This window comes from Pseudophryne corroboree, chromosome 5 (assembly GCF_028390025.1).
Source record: "Pseudophryne corroboree isolate aPseCor3 chromosome 5, aPseCor3.hap2, whole genome shotgun sequence".
NCBI lineage: Eukaryota > Metazoa > Chordata > Amphibia > Anura > Myobatrachidae > Pseudophryne > Pseudophryne corroboree.
Genome location: NC_086448.1, coordinates 102,818,386 through 102,839,143, shown reverse-complemented (window position 1 = coordinate 102,839,143; position 20,758 = coordinate 102,818,386). Strand labels below are relative to the sequence as shown.

Genomic DNA, 20,758 nt, shown 5'->3' with positions numbered 1-20,758 from the left:
TGATCGCCCACTGTGCAAAAACGCACAGCAGCAATCAGGTCTGAATTACCCCCGAAAGCCGTACCTACACAAAGTAAGGTGAACGGTTATCATCTCACCATTAGCTATCCCAGTATCTCCATCTCCCCGACATTGGGGGTCATTCCGAGTTGTTCGCTCGCTAGCAGATTTTAGCAGCATTGCACACGCTAGGCTGCCGCCCTCTGGGAGTGTATCTTAGCTTAGCAGAATTGCGAACGTAAGATTAGCAGAATTGCGAATAGAAAATTCTTAGCAGTTTCTGAGTAGCTCCAGACTCCTACACTGCGATCAGCTCAGCCCGTTTCGTTCCTGTTTTGACATCACAAACACGCCCTGCGTTCGGCCAGCCACTCCCCCGTTTCTCCAGACATTCCCGCGTTTTATCCTGGCACGCCTGCGTTTTTCCGCACACTCCCAGAAAACGGCCAGTTTCCGCCCTGAAACACCCACGTCCTGTCAATCACACTCCGATCACTTCAACGATGGAAATTCTTTGGTCGGACGTGAGTAAATCTACTAAGTTTTGAGCTAAAATACTTAGCGAATGTGCACTGCGTACCATGCGCATGCGCATTTTCGCCTTAATCGCTCCGTTGCGAAAATCGGCAACGAGCGAACAACTCGGAATGACCCCAGGTCTGAACTGAGCATGACAGACAGCCAATGGCCATCGTAGCCCTGCGATCGCCTCTGCCTGATTGACAGGCAGAGGTGGTCGCTGGGCGGGAAGGGGCGGGCCGGCGGCTTTTGGCCGCCATTTAGGGGGCGCGGACCGCGCGCCCTAAATGGCGGCCGAAAGCTGCCGGCCCGCCCCTTCCCGCCCAGCGACCGCCTCTGCTTGTCAATCAGGCAGAGGCGATCGCAGGGCTGAGATGGCCATTGGCTGTCTGTCATGCGCAGTTCAGACCTGGGGTCATTCCGAGTTGTTCGCTCGTTGCCCGGACCGTGCGGGGGGCGGGCCGCGTCAGCTGCGTGGCTGGAATTTTGCACGGCTACGATCAGGTCTGAATTAGGTCCATTAAGCAGGAAATATAACCAGGCAATGCATAATATAATAGGACTGGGATACAAAGAGATAAAACAGATTTTATTTCTAAAGATTTATTGAAGCTCTGACAGGTTGCCGGGAAGTAAAAAGCTTTTCTTGGATACTTTAAAAACAGTATTGCGGCACAAGATATTGCTATAATAGTGTTCGTAAACTAGACTGAAGTAAAACCACTGTCGTCCAAAAAGGACTTCACTCTCCAAAAACCCAATGGCTAATTACCCTCTACAGCAGGATTAGGCAACCTATGTCTCCCCAGCTGTGGTGGAAAGATGAGTGCATGGGGAGCCATAGGATGGCTTACTCTGCCCTATAGGATCTATCTCCCGCTCTTGGATTAACAGCAAAGGCACTTGAAAGCTGATGTTCTTCAAAGTTTAAACACAAGGGACAATATTATGTTGCTGGTCAAGGTTTTCTAATTGGTTCCAACAGGATAGACTTCAGACTTCACTCCTGATAGTCATCATGGTGCTGGGAACTTTCATTAATAACCTGGAAAAATAAATAATTATACTATTAGTATAAAGTTGTAGAACCAGTGCCGATGATCAAAAATGTTGATATTTGTTATTCACATCATAGACCATGCCACTGTAGCACATTTTACCACCAAATAACCAACCGCTTTACCCATGTTAATTTTATTCATTGAGAAAAGTTGCAGTCAATACATGGTAAACTGAATTGTTAATAAGTCCCTATAATGAGGCAAAATAAGATGGCTTTACTCAGATGATCCAGCCTTTCCACCTGAATGTGGAGAGACAAGGATCAGCTCCCAGGTTGGTCCAATTAGACACCCAGTTGACTTGGGACTGAGTTTAGTACCCAGATCAAATAATGGCCTGTTTGTACGGATGGCATGTGGCCACACAAAGGCCTACCTCAGTCACTGGCCAACTAGATCTTTGGCTATACTCAGGAAAAATATCTATTTTTGACCACATCATTCACGGGCAAGTCAATCATTTTGGGGCCGCATACATGCAAAAAGAGCCCTGATTTTCTTATATCAGTGCATGTGTCTCCAATTAAAGGAAGTTCTCGGGTATTATAATTCCATTTAAAAATGTACATAGCTTCTGTCAGTGGACTGGTGATACATCTGACTCTGAGAGACGGTAAACTTTGGAACTTGTAATTAGTGTACTGTAGAGGAACAAAAAGTTGGCTTTGTGCAGGTATTTAGAAGGTCTCAGCTATCTAAGGAACAAGTGCATTGTAAAGAAATGATAAATGGTTGTCCCATACTGAATTAGGAAATCTTACGATGCAACCATCACCGACATGCAGCCATCTTGTAAGATTAACCAATATACACGGCCATATAAGCAATAACCTAGGAACCAGTGGGGTAATTGAATAAATGGCCAGGAAGCATTCTTATCTGTTCAGCATAAGTAATGGCTGCTTCCACTAAATACAGAAGATAGGAAGGCATATGAATGATGACTTTGTAATTACAGTGGTTGGCACAAACACGGTAAAACCTACCTGGCCATCCCTGGTCTCCACAGTCTTAATAAGAACTGTTCTCTTATTGCTGGACACTGGGAGTGAGTCAAGATTAGATTCTGAAAAATAAAATATTTGGTTATACAAATAGGTAAAGAAACGGAACAGAGTTAAATAACAAATACTATACATTATGTGACAAAATAATTATTACCAAGCGATCTCGTACTGCTATCTTCCATATCTATTACATGAAGCCATTACTGAGGAATAAGAATGTACTATAAATAGGAGACTATTCCTAGCTACCTAGACCTGTTGTGTAGATAGAGTGGTGGCAGCCATTTTGTGAGATCAGCCCATATTTATGACAATGCAGCCAGTGAACTCACTAGGAACCTGTGCCTCATAATTATTGTCCATGATTCGTGAATACTGGCCATAAAGAGTGTGAGTGATGTCACTGATTCATGATTAATCGGCTGCATTCTCATGTACAGCTCACAAAATGGCCGACTCCACTGTCTATAGGTGATAATGAAATTTTATACAGTATTTAACATTACAATTATATGTATTGTACATATATTTCCTCATTTATAGGTGTCTAAATGAACACAAATAATAATTAGAGCTGTGCTGGTTCGGATTTACCCGTCCCTCAAAAAGGCATCTTATTGGCTCTCGGATAGCACATATTTTGGATAGCCAATAAGAAAAATCCGGATAAAGCCAAACTTGCGTTAATTTTGGAGTTAAGAACCGAGTAAATCCAAACTCTAATAATAATGCATTGAGGGGTACATTTATTAAAATGGAAGTTCAATTTAAGATGGGATGTTGCCCATAGCAACCAATCAGATTCCAGCTATTATCATCTAGAAGGTGCTAGATAAATGAGAAGTAGAATCTGATTGGTTGCTATGGGCAACATCCCATCTTAAATAGAACTCATCTTAGTAAATTTACCCCTTAGACTAATGTCAGATCTGCAGGGTTTCTCAATTGTACAAGAACAGCCCATGAAGTCTCCAGCTCAACATCACTGTATGATGACTTAGGACATTGGTCTTCCATCTTCCACCTCACAAATGCCAAAATGACACTGCTTCTTTGGCTTTGAGAGGTTCAAGATGAGCTGCATATGAGCCCCAAAGGAGGACTAATTATTTTATAAATGTACTTGTAGATGGCATTCTCTAGCTAATCAAACAAAATATGTATAATAATAATAATAATAATTATTATTATTATTATTATTATTATTATTATAAGAATAATAAGAATATTTATTTATACATATAGATATGGCACTTTTTTCAAATAGTACTCAATCGCTTTCTATTTACCAGGAGAAACCATATTACAAAGAAGGTAGCCATCTTAGATGCACTAAATCTAATTGTATATCTTGGATCTAAAACTAATCTTATTTTATTACACAATGGATGGGATGCAAAAAGCCATGGATAGAGATGTTTATCTCTCTTCAAGGCTTGATACATTTCCCCCCAACAATAGCTGAACAAAAATTACTTAAAAAATAAACGTAGTAATATATAGTATTTACCTCTCATGCTCATGCTAGAAAAGGACTGAATTGGGATGGAAATTCTGAAAGGAAAGGAAGAACAGGAATTAGGTCAGATAACGAGAACCTTTAGATCTAGCGGCAGGACAGCCGCACAGCTCATGTTACCTGCTCTCTTCTCCTTCCAGCAGCTTCCTGTAAGTGGCAATCTCGATATCAAGGGCCATCTTAACATTCAGCAGATCCTGGTACTCGCGGAGGTGGCGAGCCATTTCCTCCTTCATGTTCTGGATCTCATCTTGCAGGCGGTTAATAGTGTCCTGATAATTAGCAGCTTCAATGGCGAAGTTCTCTTCCATTTCACGCATTTGGCGTTCATAGGACTCGTTCTGAAAAATTATAATCATGATTGACTTGCTCATAAAAGTTCTCCACAGACAATGACCGAAATGGCTATACATTGAAATGGATGCACCCAAGGAAACGTCAGCCTTAATGTGTCTCCAATAATTGTTCAACTAGGCTGCTTTCAGATGAGGATGTTCTCTATCTCTCTATAATATTTCTCCTGTGATAGTATACTTCCATTATACAACCATAGCTGAAGTGTCAGCCCACATTATATGCCTGAGCAATTAACAGCTGTGCACATAGAACCCTAATCTTCATCGATTCACCTTTTTATCATTGATTTATTACAAGAACAATGATATTTCAAAGTTAGGGGTACATTTTTCTAAGGGCTTGTACACATGGGCATTAAAATCAACTCATGTTTAAAGGGTGTCTGTCAACCAAGCCTAGTAAAACACTCAGGGCCTGATTTAGAGATGGACGAGAATGCAATGCTGTATGCAAGCGGCATTGTAATTTCGGCCGATCTCCAGGAGGGGCATGCAGTAGACATTTCAGTAGAAGAGACGGCTCCTGCATGTAACTGCGATCCCAGCACTGTGAGCGGCGTTGCAAGCTGGAATCCAACATCGCAACCATCTGTCACGATTTTCCATGTAGATAGCCAACTGAGTAAGCTCCACCTTACCCGTTTTGCAGGCATACCAGGAAAAGGGACTGTGTCATCGGATGCAGACTTCTGGGGTCCAGCTGACAGGTTCCGACGGCCAGTCTAAGTCAGCGTACGCAGACTGAACGAGGGCTGCTCACGGGCCACGGGTGATGATCACATTGGTGATCCAATGCTACTTCCTCAGACACAGCACTGGGATTGCAGATACTTGGAGGTCTATTTCCTACAGGCGCCTCCTGCTTTGAATATTTGCAGTACGATATTGCACAGCTGCTTCTTTGCAGCTGTGCAGCACCACCCACATTGGAATCAGGCTCACGGTTCGCTATGTGACAGCCTTTGGGACGCGTTAGCAAAAGGATATCAAAGCCCCCTGAAGTGCGGTCAAATTCCTTATGCTTCAATGTTGTTTTTCAACAATCTTCTCTATGTATCCAACAGTAACAAAAACAGATTGAGTAAACTGTACTGCACATTATAAGCCTTTATGTGACAGACATACAGTATGTTCTAAATGTGTAATATATGTGACATTGATTTATCTAAGTAATGATTTATGTTGTGGAATACCAACCATCTGCTGCAATAAAGATTGCCCTACCTGCACACCAACTTACAAACATGTACCACTACTTACTCTACAAGCAGCTAAATTGGAAGATTCCTGGTTCTAATTACTTAGAGTATTTTAAAGAAAATCGTATACAAACAGAACCAGGAGCATTCCCATCACATAACTACAGTATACCGTTTTGCATTTTAATTGGAACACATACTGTATGCCACTGCTGGAGGAACTGTTCCTGCACAGAATTCATTACAAGAACACCATTCCCACATGATGTATTTGTACTTACAGATCCTTTCATTGCGTCGACTTCACAGGTAAGAGCCTGGATCTGCCGGCGGTAGTCACTGGTCTCCTGCTTGGCTTGGCGCAAGGCGTCATTGTTGCGATTAGCAGCCTCAGACAGGTCAGCGAACTGCAGACAGAAAGAGGATAATATATTTACCATTTGCTGTTACTTTTTTAGGAGGTTTCATATCGTTCATTAATTAAAACAGCGAGATTGTCATTTGGTAGGGTAGCAGGCCAGAATTTGAAGAGGCTTTATTTTACTTCTCCAGCATAGGATCTGCGAATGGCTCCACAAGTGCTGCATGAAAGCACAATAAATGTATACAACACGAGTTGTAATCCATAAAGAATGGACAGTAAATCCAATACACACATATGCACAATGACATTTCTGATTATTGGTAGCATGTCACTGCCGACAGTGGTAAGACAATGGAATTCAGCTGAAGACAATGTTTCTTTGTCCTCCAGAGTCTAGCGAAGTTCATCCTACTTACAGGGGCGGATTCAGGGGTCAGACCGCCACTGGGCACATTACCTACCCCCCCCCTTCCCCATCATGTTACTGCCCAGCTCATTTTGCGGCCAGCCTGTCTGGATGCCTCGAGACCGACAAAGCAGCCCCAACCATGCCCCACTACCACCTCCTGGACCACAATTTGCTGCTCATTGTCCCACTCCCGTCAGTTGCAAGATAAAATATTTTAAAAAATAGGTCGTAATGACAACAAACCTAACATGTGCCTCATGTGGCTAGTGGGAAATACACCACTCCCTACTTCACAATGAAGTAAACAGATACCGCCTAAACTATAGCTACTAAGCACATGGAGACCTCCCAGCTAACCTGGCCGTTCTAGCAATACTACTTAGTCCCATGAAACGGACCTTGATTCCTGGGTCTGGTTGCTGAGACTCACACAGGGACACCAATGATCTACTTCTTCTCAGCCTAGTAGTGCTGTGTATTTCCATAGCATACCTTAGACTTATACCATTCCTCTGCTTCATGCAGATTCTTAGCAGCCACATTCTCATATTGCTGACGGACATCGCGCAGGGCTGCTGTCAGGTCTGGTTTGGCAACTTCCATATCGATCTGCACATGTTGCTCCTGGAGTTGTGCTTGGAGCTCACGGATTTCCTTTACAAAAAAAGAAAAGAAAAAAAAGAAGCCATCAAAATACATTTCACTTACGAAGTGAGTTCTAGCCTCAACTCTGCAATACACTAACGTGATGTAACCTATAGCAAGCAAACAGTGACTTTATAGGAGTCCAGAATCCAGCCACCTTATAATAAACAAACACAAAGGAAGGGATCTTACAGGAGGAACCCCAGACCCCACGCAAAGTTTTTTTTTTATTTATGTTAAAATGTATTGGTATAAATTGTGAAAAGATGCAGTGGCGTAACTACTGCCCCCGCAGCCCTCGCGGTGGCTTGGGGGCGCCACTGATTTAAAGCAGATTGACATGCGGACGAGCATGTCAATCTGTTATCACTAACCCCCGCTGCTGTAAGGAGGGACACAGAGGGCACAGCGCGCGCCTCTCCCGTGTCCCTCTGGGTCTCCAGCGGGTCTAATAAAGGAAGTGCCGTTCGTGAGCTCTGATTGGCTCACGAACCGGCACTTCCTTTAACCCGCCGGAGACCAAGAGGGACACAGGAGAGGCGCGCGCTGTGCCCTCCGTGTCCTTCCAACACAAAGGAGCGGGGGGGGGGAGAGCGGGGGAGAGCGGCACTGGGGGAGCATATGTGGCAGGCACTGTGGGGGCATATGTGGCACTGGGGGGGGGTATATTTAGCACTGGGGCACGTGAGTACCTGGCACTGGGGGCATATGTGGCACTGGGGGGGGGGGGTATATTTAGCACTGGGGGCACGTGAGTACCTGGCACTGTGGGGGAATATCTGGCACTGGGGGCATATGTGGCACTGGGGGGGTATATTTAGCACTGGGGGCACGTGAGTACCTGGCACTGTGGGGGAATATCTGGCACTGGGGGCATATGTGGCACTGGGGGGGTATATTTGGCACTGGGGGGGGTATATGTGTACCTGGCACATGGGGGGGGGCTATATTTGGCACTGGGGGCATGTGAGTACCTGGCACTGTGGGGGAATACCTGGCACTGGGGGCATATGCGACACTGGGTGCACGGCCCTAGCAACAAGCACTACCCCCTAGCAACGAGCATGACACCCAGTGCATGAAACCCCTGGCAACGAGCATGACACCCTGAGCATGAAAATCCCTGGCACCGTGCATGGAACCAAGAGCATGAAACCCCTGGCAACGAGCAGGTAATTTAAAAGTAATTAGAAGCCTTACTGTAGAACTTAATGTGTAATGGGCATTACGGTGTGTGGCATAATGTATCACGGACATTGCGGTGTGTGTCATAATGTGTCACAGGCATTACGGTGTGTGGCATACTATATCACGGGCATTGTGGTATGTGGTATAATGTCTCGGGGGCATTGCCATGTGGCATAATGTATAACGGGCATTGTGGTGTGTGGCATAGGGTATAACGGGCATTGCGGTGTGTGATACAGGCATTACGGTGTGTGGTTTACTATATCACGGGCATTGTGGTATGTGGTATAATGTCTCAGAGTCATTGCAGTGTGTGGCATAATGTATCACGGACATTGCGGTGTGTGGCATAATGTGTCAGGCATTACGGTGTGTTGTATACTATATCACGGGCATTGTGGTATGTGGTATAATGTCTCAGGATCATTGCAGTGTGTGTCATACTGTGTCACAGACATTGTATGTGCTATAATGTATCAGGGGCATTGCAGTGTATAGCATAATGTATAACGGGCATTGCGATTCCTGTCATAATGTGTCACAGGCATTACGGTGTGTGGCATAATGTGTCGGGGGCATTACGGTGTGTGCATATTGTGTCATGTGCATTATTGTGTGTGGCATAATGTCTAAGGGCCATTGCAGTATGTGGCATAATGTATACTGGGCATTACTATAAGGAGGAAAAATGACAAATAATGTAAGCGGCATGAATCAGGATTATTTTTCTTTCCTGTGGTGGCTAAAGTCTGGGCGTGCAGGTTGCAAAACTGAGGTATAAGGTAGTCTTTTCCTGCAATACCACGCCCCTTTATGCAAAGCCACGCCCATTCCAACGAAGCCACGCCCCCTTTTTGGTGGCGCGCGCACATGTTTGTCCCTTTACTAGTGCCAATTATGGGGGATATGGGGGAAGGAGGGGGCGCCGAAGAATTTTTTGGCTTGGGGGAGAAAAATTTCTAGTTACGCCACTGAAAAGATGTAAACAAATAAAAGCAGAGAGTCTGGGGTAATGAGCTAGAGCGGATAGTACCGTACGACCCACAGTGTAATCTATGTCATGGGTTAGCAGAGCCGGACTATGGAAGTAACAGATTAATTAACTTGATAGCCTTCATTTTCTTGTTGGAAGTGTACCCCAGGACCCACTAATTCTCAGTTATCCCCGTGCAATTGGCTAGATATCGGTCTTACCTGATCAATAAAACAAAGGCATGGACCTGTCTACAGCAGACAAAGGCATAATGATAAAACTAAATGGCTGCAAGAGCAAAAGCTGTGGACTTACTTCATCATGTAACTTCTTCAAGAAAATAATCTCTTCTTGCAGGGATTCCAGTTTGCGTTCCAGGTCAATGCGTGCCAAGGAGGCGTTGTCCACATCCTGAGTGTAAGAAAAATTAAAGAAATGATTGCTATTTATTAATCTGCGACATCACTTAAGTACGCAACCATGCAGTTTGTAGTGTACTCGATGTCTACACATTTTGTAGGCTGGACCAAATGTTAATGAGGCAGCTTATCAATTCACAAGGAACGGCGATTAGGCATGTTGTGCTTCATGCCTCAGTCATGTTACTAACTCTTTGTAAATGGAGAGGTTACATATTAAATTCACACAATGGGTGCCTCATCCGTGTGCAAGTGACATGTACACATTACATACATAAACGGTAATGTTACTTCTAGCCTGTATCTGCCGAGGGGCCTGTGACTGGGCTCCTTTACCTCAAGGCAATGCGTATTGTACACTGTTCTAGAACACAAGTGCGTAGAGTGCAGGGCAGCACCTCAGCTGGGGTCTCAAATTTATCTTCTATTTTAAACCACTTTAGGAGTCCTGTTGTAGCCCAATGAAACCTGGGATGTTATCTAAAAATATAGCTGAATTGTCCTAGGCCAGTGTTGTTTATGTGTCTGTGTGCCTGGTTAATGTATTTGGCAGCAATTACACTAAGATAATAGTTCAATTTCACCTCCGGCACCAATGAGAACACGTTCTGCACTAGGACTCCCATTAGTGATAGCCAGATTTTTCTGCAGATAATTAGGGACAAACAAGGCTCCAACTCCATTACTCATTATACGATTACTCCAAGCAACTTAAGCCTTCCTACCTCTATGACTGTCTGTTTGTTTTACTACTGTTGTTCTAATTGTAAAGCGCAACAGAATATGCTGCGCTATATAAGAAACTGTTAATAAATAAATAATAAATTATTACAGTGTACTTGCAGATCTGTACACCACAATTAGAGGGGTTCCTCCTGCAAACTTATTCCTCTTTAGTACTCTTCTGTGCTTTTCAGCCATTACTTTATACTGTGTTCATGTTTAGCCCTATTCTGTGCTTTTCAGACATTACTTTGTACTGTATTCTTTTGTAGCCCACTTCTGTGCTTTTCAGCCATTACTTTATAGGGTATTAATTTTAGTCCTCTCCTGTGCTTTTCAGCCATTACTTTATACTGTATTCCTTTTTAGACCTCTTCTGTGCTTTTCAGACATTACTTTGCACTGTATTCGTTTGTAGCCTTCTTCTGTGCTTTTCAACCTTTACTTTATACTGTATTCTTTTTTAGTCCTTCCCTCTGCTTTTCAGCCATGACTTTATTACTTTGCTCTGGTATACAACAGACATCAGCTCTCTGCATTGTCTCGGATACATAGTTCATGACAGAACGTCTTGTAAAATAATACTATTGCCAACAGAGGAAGGAAGGAAGACAGCAACGCATTTAGTAATACATGTAGGCCAATAAATTACTTACGGGAATGTGGACACTCTTTAAATTTCAATATGGCACAAAAAAAACTTTTATCTTTTCTAAATAATTCTACTTCTTCAGAACATTTTATTGAGTCTAAATGTATCTTCTGAGGGGGCGTAGGATGGGGAAGAATGGCGAGGAAAGCATTTAGTCTTCATTCCATGAGTCGTTAAGATTTTTTTTTAAACAAAAGAAGCTCTTAAAAACCCCTACATAAATGCATTGCACAAACGCTGCGTCTTCTGTGCTTTCAGAAGGATTAAACATTAGAAATGCCTCCTAACATAAGAGCTGACAATTATGTCCTCTGAGTGTGACTGCTAGTCTCCTCTGAACGCATCACTTCTGTGACTACTTATACAAGAGCATTGCCAAGCACCCTGTGTGCACAGAGTACAACAAGTGGCAGCCATTATTCTACCATTGTCTCGCTGCCCGTCCCTGATATAATGGAACTCTGTCACTGATTACCTCCAATTTAAAACTGACAGTATATTATTAACTGCATTATCACCTACTCAAAAGATAATAACGTGTGTCTTTAAAAGATTTTTCTTCCCATACTGCATACGCTTAGTAAGTATGCCCTATAATTTTATGCTTTCTTGGTCTTATATATTATGGGCAGCATGGTTGGTGTATTGGTTAGCATTGCTGCATCACAGCACTGAGGTCTTGGGGTAATGTATAGTGTGAACTGGGGTTTCTGTGTGGCATAATGTGAACTGGAGGCACTACAGTGTTATCTTTACACATTTGTGCTGCTGAGAGTTTGAATTACTTTTCAATAACGTTAGAAAGTATATTATAGTGTCAATTTTATTGGTATGGGTCCAAACAAGATATTTGCCCTGGGGCCCCTATACACTTTAATCTGGTCCAGCTTGGGTTTTGTTTCTGCCAACGGCCAAACTGTGTGGAGTTTGTATGTCCCCGCTGTGTTTGCATGGGGGTAATCTGGTTTCCTCCCACAATCCAAAAACATGGTGTTAGGTTTAATAGGATCTTTTAACCCTAGTGTACATGTGGTAGGGAATATATATTGTAAACTCAACTGGTGGAGGGACTGATGTGAATGGTGAAATATTCTCTGCAGAATATATATGTGCTATATAAATACTGTTAAGAAATAATAATTATCATTATATTTCATTAAACTACAGGAACGTCTGCGTTTGCACAATTATCAATGTCATAATAAGAAACATCTTTTGAATATATCTCCCCTGCACAGCTGTTACATGTAAATGCAATGCAACTGGCATTACTATTGTGAATTTAGGCAAGCATGTATTTCGCTATGCAATAATGGAAAGGGTTAAGGATTTGGTATGGGCGGGACCGCTGCCACATCAGCTATCTTCAGATTGCACAACTTAATATTTTTTTTCATCCACATAAACTGGAGAATCCCCGGCAGAAAGTTATGCAATAAATACGGCCTGCTCCCTTCTATAACCAGAATAAGCCACAATCCGGAAAGATTGCTGCAGGATTTAAACAAGACAGCAAACACAGAATAATCCTGCCATTTGTCACATTAATAAGGAAGCAACATAATGAAACATTCATTGCTCCTCAAGAAATTAATAAAAAGAAAGGGTTCCCCCTGCATCCAGCACACAATGAAACGCTGCCAGCGATAGAATGCCACTAGGCCACAAAGAGCTATTATTCCAGGCTATTGGTATAATTCCGGGATCTGCATTCCACAGTGAGAGCGTGAGAAACCAGCAAGACTTGTGTCAGGGAAGGAAACAGATGGGATCATGACTCTACTGCTGGAGCTCCCTCCAGCCTCAAACACTTTTGTGCTTGGCAGAGGTGGGATGCTTCAGTGAAGGAATAGAAGTGGGGTGAGGGCAGAGCCTGGAAACTGCTTAACATTCACACAAGTGGCTTCCTATTGTGTGTCAGCCTGACAGAACTATAAATTGATTTTTAGGGGGTCGTGTACTCTGCAGAAAACTGGGCCATTGTTTTGCGGCCTGCAGAGTAAGTGACTTGTGACTGCTAGCTGTAATGAGCATGAATAACTGCGCCGCAAAGCAACAGAGACCCCTGAGTTCAATATGCATTTGAATGTCCTATATGTCTTTTAGTTCTAAGTGGAGTACGATTAAGTAATCAAAACATTTTAAATCAAGGCTAAAACTTGGTTGATAACAGCATAATATTTTTTGTTTGTTTTTTGTTTTTTTGGGGGGAGGGGTGATAGGCTCATTTTTAAATAGTTTGACAAGCAAGAGGTTGTAATATTATGTAACAGTCCTTGTTCTAGAAATTCAGGCCTAAATAATACACACAAGTACTGTGCCGTTCTCTGTAAAGTTGTTTACAATGCTAAAGTTTGCTGGATTCAAATATACGGGCCTGACCAGTGATGTCCCTGCAGTCTTGAAAGGACTTGCTCTCTTTCTTGCCAAGATTTTTGGACCATTGCAAACCCGCTTAATTGGATGACTTCATACTGTGGGTGTGGTGGGTTTTTTTTTTTTGCAACAGCAGGGAATCATTGATGTTTAATCCGTATCTCGCATAAAAAAAATTAAAAAAAAAAGTTTTTAAAGGTTTTAGTTGCCCTATAAAACATGGAATGTATGCAGTGTTGGACTGGCCCACAGGGCTACAGGTAAAACCACCGGTGGGCCCCACTGCCTAGGGGCCCACCTCCTCCTCTAGGGATCAGGTTCTAGACTGTGCACTCAAAATTATTCATTATACATATGTAACTTTGTAGTGCACAGGACTATGTGGCAGCTGGCCACACCAACTCTGGAGAGTGGCCACACCCCGAAACATGGGCCCCTACCACTGCATTACACCGGTGGGCCCTTCATACCCCAGTCCGACACTGAATGTATGTCTGTATGTAAATGTGATCATTTACAATATTGTTGTAGAGAGCTAACTATACATCAGAGAATATTAACAGACTGACCATTAGAGTCCTTTTCTACAGGACTGTACACTGATGGATGTTCCATTGTGTGGTCATACACACAGAATGTTAATCAGAGCCCGGCCTTGTATAGTACCTTATTTACAGAAATACAAGATGTCTAATTCTCCCTGCTTTATTTACACTTACATTAATATAACTGTGCTTGCAAATGCCAATTCCCTACCGTAGCCAGTAGTGCATGCTGTCTAGTATGTGCTGTGTGCTGCCTAGTGGCCCTATCTAGTATGTTCTGTGTGCTGCTTAGTGGCTCTGTCTAGTATGTTCTGTGTGCTGCATAGTGGCCCTGGCTAGTATGTGCTGTGTGCTGCGTAGTGGCCCTATCTAGTATGTGCTGTGTGCTGCGTAGTGGCCCTATCTAGTATGTACTGTGTGCTGCCTAGTGGCACTGTCTAGTATGTTCTATGTGCTGCATAGTGGCCCTGTCTAGTATGTTTTGTGTGCTCCCTAGTGGCCCTGTCTAGTATGTTCTGTGTGCTACATAGTGGTCCTGTCTAGTATGTGCTGTGTGCTGCCTAGTGGCCCTATCTAGTATGTACTGTATGCTACGTAGTGGCCCTGTCTAGTAAGTGCTGTGTGCTGCTTTGTGGCCCTGTCTAATATGTGCTGTGTGCTGCCTAGTGGCCCTGTCTAGTATGTGCTGTGTGCTGCCTAGTGGCCCTGTCTAGTAAGTGCTGTGTGCTGCCTTGTGGCCCTGTATAGTATGTGCTGTGTGCTGCCTAGTGGCCCTGTCTAGTATGTACTGTGTTCTGCCTAGTGGCCCTGTCTAGTATGTGCAGTGTGCTGCCTAGTGGCCCTGTCTAGTATGTGCAGTGTTCTATCTAGTGGTTCTATCTAGTAAGTGCTGTGTGCTGCCTAGTGGCCCTGTCTAGTATGTGCTGTGTGCTGCCTAGTGGCCCTGTCTAGTAAGTGCTGTGTGCTGCCTTGTGGCCCTGTCTAGTATGTACTGTGTGCTGCCTAGTGGCCCTGTCTAGTAAGTGCTGTGTGCTGCCTTGTGGCCCTGTCTAGTATGTACTGTGTGCTGCCTAGTGGCCCTGTCTAGTATGTGCAGTGTTCTATCTAGTAAGTGCTGTGGCTGCACAGTGGTCCTGTCTAGTATGTGCTGCATGCTGCAGTGGCCCTGTCTAGTACAGTATGTGCTGTGGCTGTCTAGTGGTCCTGTCTAGTATGTGCTGCACAATGGTTCTATCCACTATCTACTGCATGCTGCCTAGTAGTCCTGTTTATTATATGCTGTTTGCTGCATAGTGGCCCTGTCTAGTATGTGCTGTGTGCTGCATAGTGGCCCTGTCTAGTATGTGTTGTGTGCTGCCTAGTGGCCCTGTCTAGTATGTGCTGTGTGCTGCCCAGTGGCCCTGTCTAGTATGTGCTGCGTGCTGCCTAGTGGCCTTGTCTAGTATGTGTCGTGTGCTGCCTAGTATGTGCTGTGTGCTGCATAGTAGTCCTGTCTAGTATGTGCTGTGTAGTGGTCCTGTCTAGTATGTGCTGTGTGCTGGCTAGTGGTCCTGTCTAGTATGTGCTGTGAGCTGCCTAGTGGTCCTGTCTAGTATGTGCTGTGTGCTGCCCAGTGGCCCTGTCTAGTATGTGCTGTGAGCTGCCTAGTGGTCCTGTCTAGTATGTGCTGTGTGCTGCCTAGTGGCCTTGTCTAGTATGTGTCGTGTGCTGCCTAGTATGTGCTGTGTGCTGCATAGTAGCCCTGTCTAGTATGTGCTGTGTAGTGGTCCTGTCTAGTATGTGCTGTGTGCTGCATAGTGGTCCTGTCTAGTATGTGCTGTGGCTGCATAGTGGTCCTGTCTAGTATGTGCTGTGTGGTGCTTAGTGGTCTTGTCTAGTATGTGCTGTGGCTGCATAGTGGCCCTGTCTAGTATGTACTGTGTGCTGCGTAGTGGCCCTGTCTAGTATGTACTGTGTGCTGCATAGTGGCCCTGTCTAGTATGTACTGTGTGCTGCCTAGTGGCCCTGTCTAGTATGTGCTGTGTGCTCCCTAGTGGCCCTGTCTAGTATGTGCTGTGTGCTGTCTAGTGGTCCTGTCTAGTATGTGCTGTGTGCTGTCTAGTGGTCCTGTATAGTATGTGCTGTGGCTGCCTAGTGGTCCTGTCTAGTAAGTGCCGTGTGGTGGTCCTGTCTAGTATGTGCTGTGGCTGCCTAGTGTCCCTGTCTAGTATGTGCTGTGTGCTGCCTAGTGGTCCTGTCTAGTATGTGCTGTGTGTTGCATAGTGGTCATGTCTAGTATGTGCTGTGGCTGCCTAGTGGCCCTGTCTAGTATGTGCTGTGTGCTGCCTAGTGGTCCTGTCTAGTATGTGCTGTGGCTGTCTAGTGGTCCTGTCTAGTATGTGCTGTGTGTTGCATAGTGGTCATGTCTAGTATGTGCTGTGGCTGCCTAGTGGCCCTGTCTAGTATGTACTGTGTGCTGCCTAGTGGTCCTGTCTAATATGTGCCGTGTAGTGGTCCTGTCTAGTAAGCTCCGCAGATTGGCGTATGTTCAACACTGCATCAGCCACAAAGTGTGTCCCACGTACGGGAGAGTTGATGAGTACCTAATGCAAAATAACTGCTCTCTGTACATAACGCAGTAGCAACAACTTAAAACTGTACATGTTGACAGCACATAGGGCCTAATTCAGAAATGATCACGGTTGTGCGAATTCGCAAGGCGGCCAATTATTGATCGACTGTGCCTGCGTACAGATTGTAATGCGCACGTGCGAGGCCAAAGTGTGAAAGAAATCAGCATCTTTTTTGATCGCTAGGCGAACGCAGGCTGATTGACAGGAAGGAGATGTTTGTGGGTGGTAACTGCCCACTTTCTGGGAGTGTCAGGAAAAACGCAGGCTTTCCCAAGTGTTTTCAGGGCGGGTGTGTGACGTCAGCTCCGGCCCCAATCAGCCTGTTCTCATCGCATTGTAGGAGTAAGTCCTGGGCTACGCATAGACTGCACAGACTGGAAAAATCATTAAATAATGAGTGAGTTGCGAACGGATTTGCAGCTGACCGACGTTTGCAAAGCTTTTCGACCGCCGTACGCAGACTAGCACGGGGCGGATTTTCACTCTTTCTTGGCAGCGACTATCTGTTTGAAAACCTTTGCACATTTGCAGAGGAGTGATCAAGTCTGATTTAGGCCCATAGGGGGTGATTCCGAGTTGTTCGCTCGCTAGCTGCTTTTAGCAGCATTGCACACGCTAGGCCGCCGCCCTCTGGGAGTGTATCTTAGCTTAGCAGAATTGCGAACGAAAGATTAGCAGAATTGCGAATAGAAATTTCTTAGCAGTTTCTGAGTAGCTCGAGACTTACTCACAGATTGCGATCAGCTCAGGCCGTTTCGTTCCTGGTTTGACATCACACACACGCCCAGCGTTCGGCCAGCCACTCCCCCGTTTCTCCAGACACTCCCGCGTTTTTCCCTGACACGCCTGCGTTTTTCCGCACACTCCCAGAAAACGGACAGTTTCCGCCCAGAAACACCCACTTCCTGTCAATCACACTCCGATCACTTCAGCGATGAAAAATCTTCGTTCGGACGTGAGTAAATCTACTAAGTTTTGTGCTAAAATACTAACCGCATGCGCACGCGCATTTTTGTCTTAATCGCTCCGTTGCGAAAATCGGCAACGAGCGAACAACTCGGAATGACCCCCATAGTTCTAACTGGGAGCTGGAATGATGAAGTTTGTGCTCCAGGGAATATCCTGTACAGTGATAGAATTATAGAAATCCTGTTTAACCAGATGCTCATACATGCGGCCTGTGCAACTTGACAGGCATGATTAACCCCTTCCACTGTGTAGGCCAGTAGTGGGCCCTGCACAGGAGGCAGCATTACTGAGCAGACAGGAAAGAATGGGTGGTGAGCACCATTTCCTGAGTGTCACACTTCCTTAGCCACAAACCTGTCTGAATGACTGCAGGTTATTCTCTGCCTCTTCCTTCTGAATCATTTCATCTTGCAGCCTGAAAGCAGAGAGAGATCTCAGTTAAGCATCACACAGGATGAAAAGATAACAGATCACAAGTTCCGAAACTCAATTGCTCAGAAAACTGCACTGAAAAGTCCCCCTATCTGTGAAAACCAGTACTGCATGATGTCTTCACCACATTGTTAGTTAAAATGAATTAAATGAGGATAAAATATATATTTGAACACAATGTAAAGGCAAAGATGCAAGTGTATACACTGCTTACAGAAAAAAAGACGTAATAAAACAAACAAAAAACTGGGACTACCTGAATTTTATAACCCCTTTGCAAAGCTTACTTACACTAACTGGCACTAATAACTTTTACACAATTGGTAAACCCAACCCCCAAAATGTGCGGAACAACCACTGGCACATCCGTAGTGTTACATCTGGAGGAGCTTAATACTCTTAAAACTTAATTTGTGACTCCTCCCTTCCTGAACATCTGCAGCTCTTAAGGGAACAATACCTCTGCAGGCAGTTTCTTTAAGGAACTTGTGTACCCGTTCCCTTTAATATTGTGAAATTATCTTGACCGCAATTTATTGTACTTAATATAATAGGTCTAATATTTACAGCATAAGGTGAAAGACTAAACAATATATAAAATTAATTAATGATAATATATAAACGACAATAAGTAATTATACCATTGTATCGTACATGATTATTTTAAATATTAATCTATATAACAGCAAGAACTTTGCAGCTTCCACCAGGACTATTAGGGACAGATAATAGTCATAGTTCAGCTTGAATGACCTGCCACACCCATCCAGACGTGGAGCTAGATACCAGACAGTTTTGTAGCCAAGATACTGACTATGGTACAGCTAGAACCCCTGGCTGCCCTCTCCATTCCCTGTCCTGCTATTATCTTGCATGGCTGGAGTTTTTCATCTTTTCTGCTGGACCAGCAGTCTAAACACTGATGGATAAACTGCCCCTTTGCTCAGAGCCAAAGCATTAACCCTAATGAGAGCCAGAAGTCTGACCTACATACGTTAACAAACTTTTGGCAAGTAACTTTTTTTTACCCTTGTTTTGACAACATTGAAATAAAAAAATTTTTATCATGTGGCCTCAGTTATACAAGGCTGGGGCACTTCTACCAGCATGACATGTATAGAATCCAGAAAGTTAACTGTTTCCATATTTTTGTTGCAAAGCCATACATTGTATCAAGTTCATTTTAAACTGTCCAATACAGACCTCTGAGTTACATTGTATTAAGTTCATTTTAAACTCTCCACTACAGACCTCTGCAGACTGAATTATCTGAAATATCTATTGTTTATGGATTAAGGAAAGTTAACACAGAACTCAACATAAAGGCTAATGGGTTCATTATGAAATGTGTGATGATCTACATTCTAGGGTGTAATTCAGTAGGATGACTTACCTTTCTCTGAGTCTTTGGAGGTCATCGTTGAGGTTGTCTCTGTCAACTTCTATCCTGCCTTTCTCATTGGTGAGGATGTCCACTTGCCTCCTGAGATCCCTCATCTCTTCTTCATAGAGGTCCCCCACCCTGGAGGTCCCTTTCCCCTTCAGAGACTCCAGTTCAGCCAATAGGATCTTGTTCTGCTGCTCCAGGAATCGGACCTTATCGATGAAGTTGGCAAACCTGTCATTCAGCTCCTGCATCTCAGCCTTCTCGTTGGTCCTGTTGGCTTTGAATTCAAGGTTGATGGCATCTGCCAGGGAGAAGTCCACGTTGTCCTGCATCCTGGCTGGGGGGAGGCTGCTCCTCAGCCTGACCGAGGAGGACTTGAAGACAGCCGGGGAAGAAGAGGTTGTGTAGACTGTCCGGCTGCTGATGCCACCACCTGGGCGGTAGGCACTGCCCAGGGAGTACTTGCTGCTGCTCGAAGTGGCATAGCGCCCTCCAGATGAGCTGGATCTGGGGTTGCCCCCGAACAATCTCTTGTATGAAGACTTCGTGGCCATGGCTGTTGTAAAGTTGCTGTTTTTGTAAATCCTGAGAGCTCAATAGATGGTGCTGCCTGGTCCCCCTGTGCACTCCAGCCAATGCTTTAGCAGGAAAGAGCCCTGGCACTAAGGGTGGTATTTATACAGAAGATAACGGTGCAGGGGACTGAGCGATGCCAAAGGCGACCAATGCGCAATCCCACTAGAGGACCTGCTCTAATGCGCAGCCAATAGCATCGTGCAGGGATGGGCTATGCATACACCCACCCTAGCTGGAGCGAAGAGTTTTTTCTCCTGGCAGCATCTAAAGTTTGTGCTAGTTCTACTTTTTTTTTTTTTTTCTTTTTTTCTTTTCTCTCTCGGACCAGAGGCAGCAGACAAAAACGTACATGCAGTAAATTCAGCTGCGATACGTAGTCCTAGCAAAGTGCATGCTAGACACAATGTAACACTTTCCACCATGCACAGTGCACATCGTGAAACATTTAAGATCTTTTTAATCATATTATAATCACACGATCTGATTGTGGAAACTGCTCCTAAGCATTGTGCTCCGTTGACAGAAGCCACCAAACTGCGTATCTGAAGCTGATATGAAACTACAAGTCCCAGAATGCCATGAAAGTGTGTAGCTGGCACAGTCATGCTGGCACTTGTTGTTCCACATTAGTCTTATGTTTCCAGTGACATTGTCATCTCAACATCAGATATCAAGACAAAAAGTGTCTTATTGGAAGATAATTATGTGTATTATACTTTTATGAGTTGCCAGTGCCACCTTATATATGCATTAGGAAGGACAAGCAATCTGCGTCTAGTCTAATCATTTTGCAGTGGGATAGAGTCAGCCATACAGAGGCATCATCC

At 44.3% G+C, this 20,758-nt stretch overlaps 1 protein-coding gene across 1 annotated transcript; it reads right to left on the bottom strand.

Annotated features, from left to right (window-relative positions):
- Positions 1-1,106: 1,106 nt before the first annotated feature.
- On the bottom strand, positions 1,107-20,019 carry VIM (vimentin). Its single transcript, XM_063921529.1, has 9 exons — positions 19,362-20,019; positions 17,891-17,951; positions 9,556-9,651; positions 6,927-7,088; positions 5,943-6,068; positions 4,227-4,447; positions 4,098-4,141; positions 2,567-2,646; positions 1,107-1,564 (listed from the first exon to the last, which is right to left on the bottom strand). The coding sequence occupies exons 1-9, from the start codon at positions 19,907-19,909 to the stop codon at positions 1,520-1,522; spliced, it is 1,383 nt and encodes a 460-aa protein (XP_063777599.1). The 5' UTR covers positions 19,910-20,019; the 3' UTR covers positions 1,107-1,519.
- Positions 20,020-20,758: the final 739 nt, after the last annotated feature.

Bases quoted from the DNA above. Each gene is read 5' to 3' on its own strand.
- VIM (XM_063921529.1), bottom strand. From the start codon at position 19,909: ATGGCCACGAAGTCTTCATACAAGAGATTGTTCGGGGGCAACCCCAGA. The intron at 9,652-17,890 runs GTTTGTGGCTAA...TCTTACACTCAG, and splicing joins ACCTGCAGTCATTCAGACAG to GATGTGGACAACGCCTCCTT. The intron at 6,069-6,926 runs GTATGCTATGGA...TTCTGTCTGCAG, and splicing joins AGGAATGGTATAAGTCTAAG to TTCGCTGACCTGTCTGAGGC.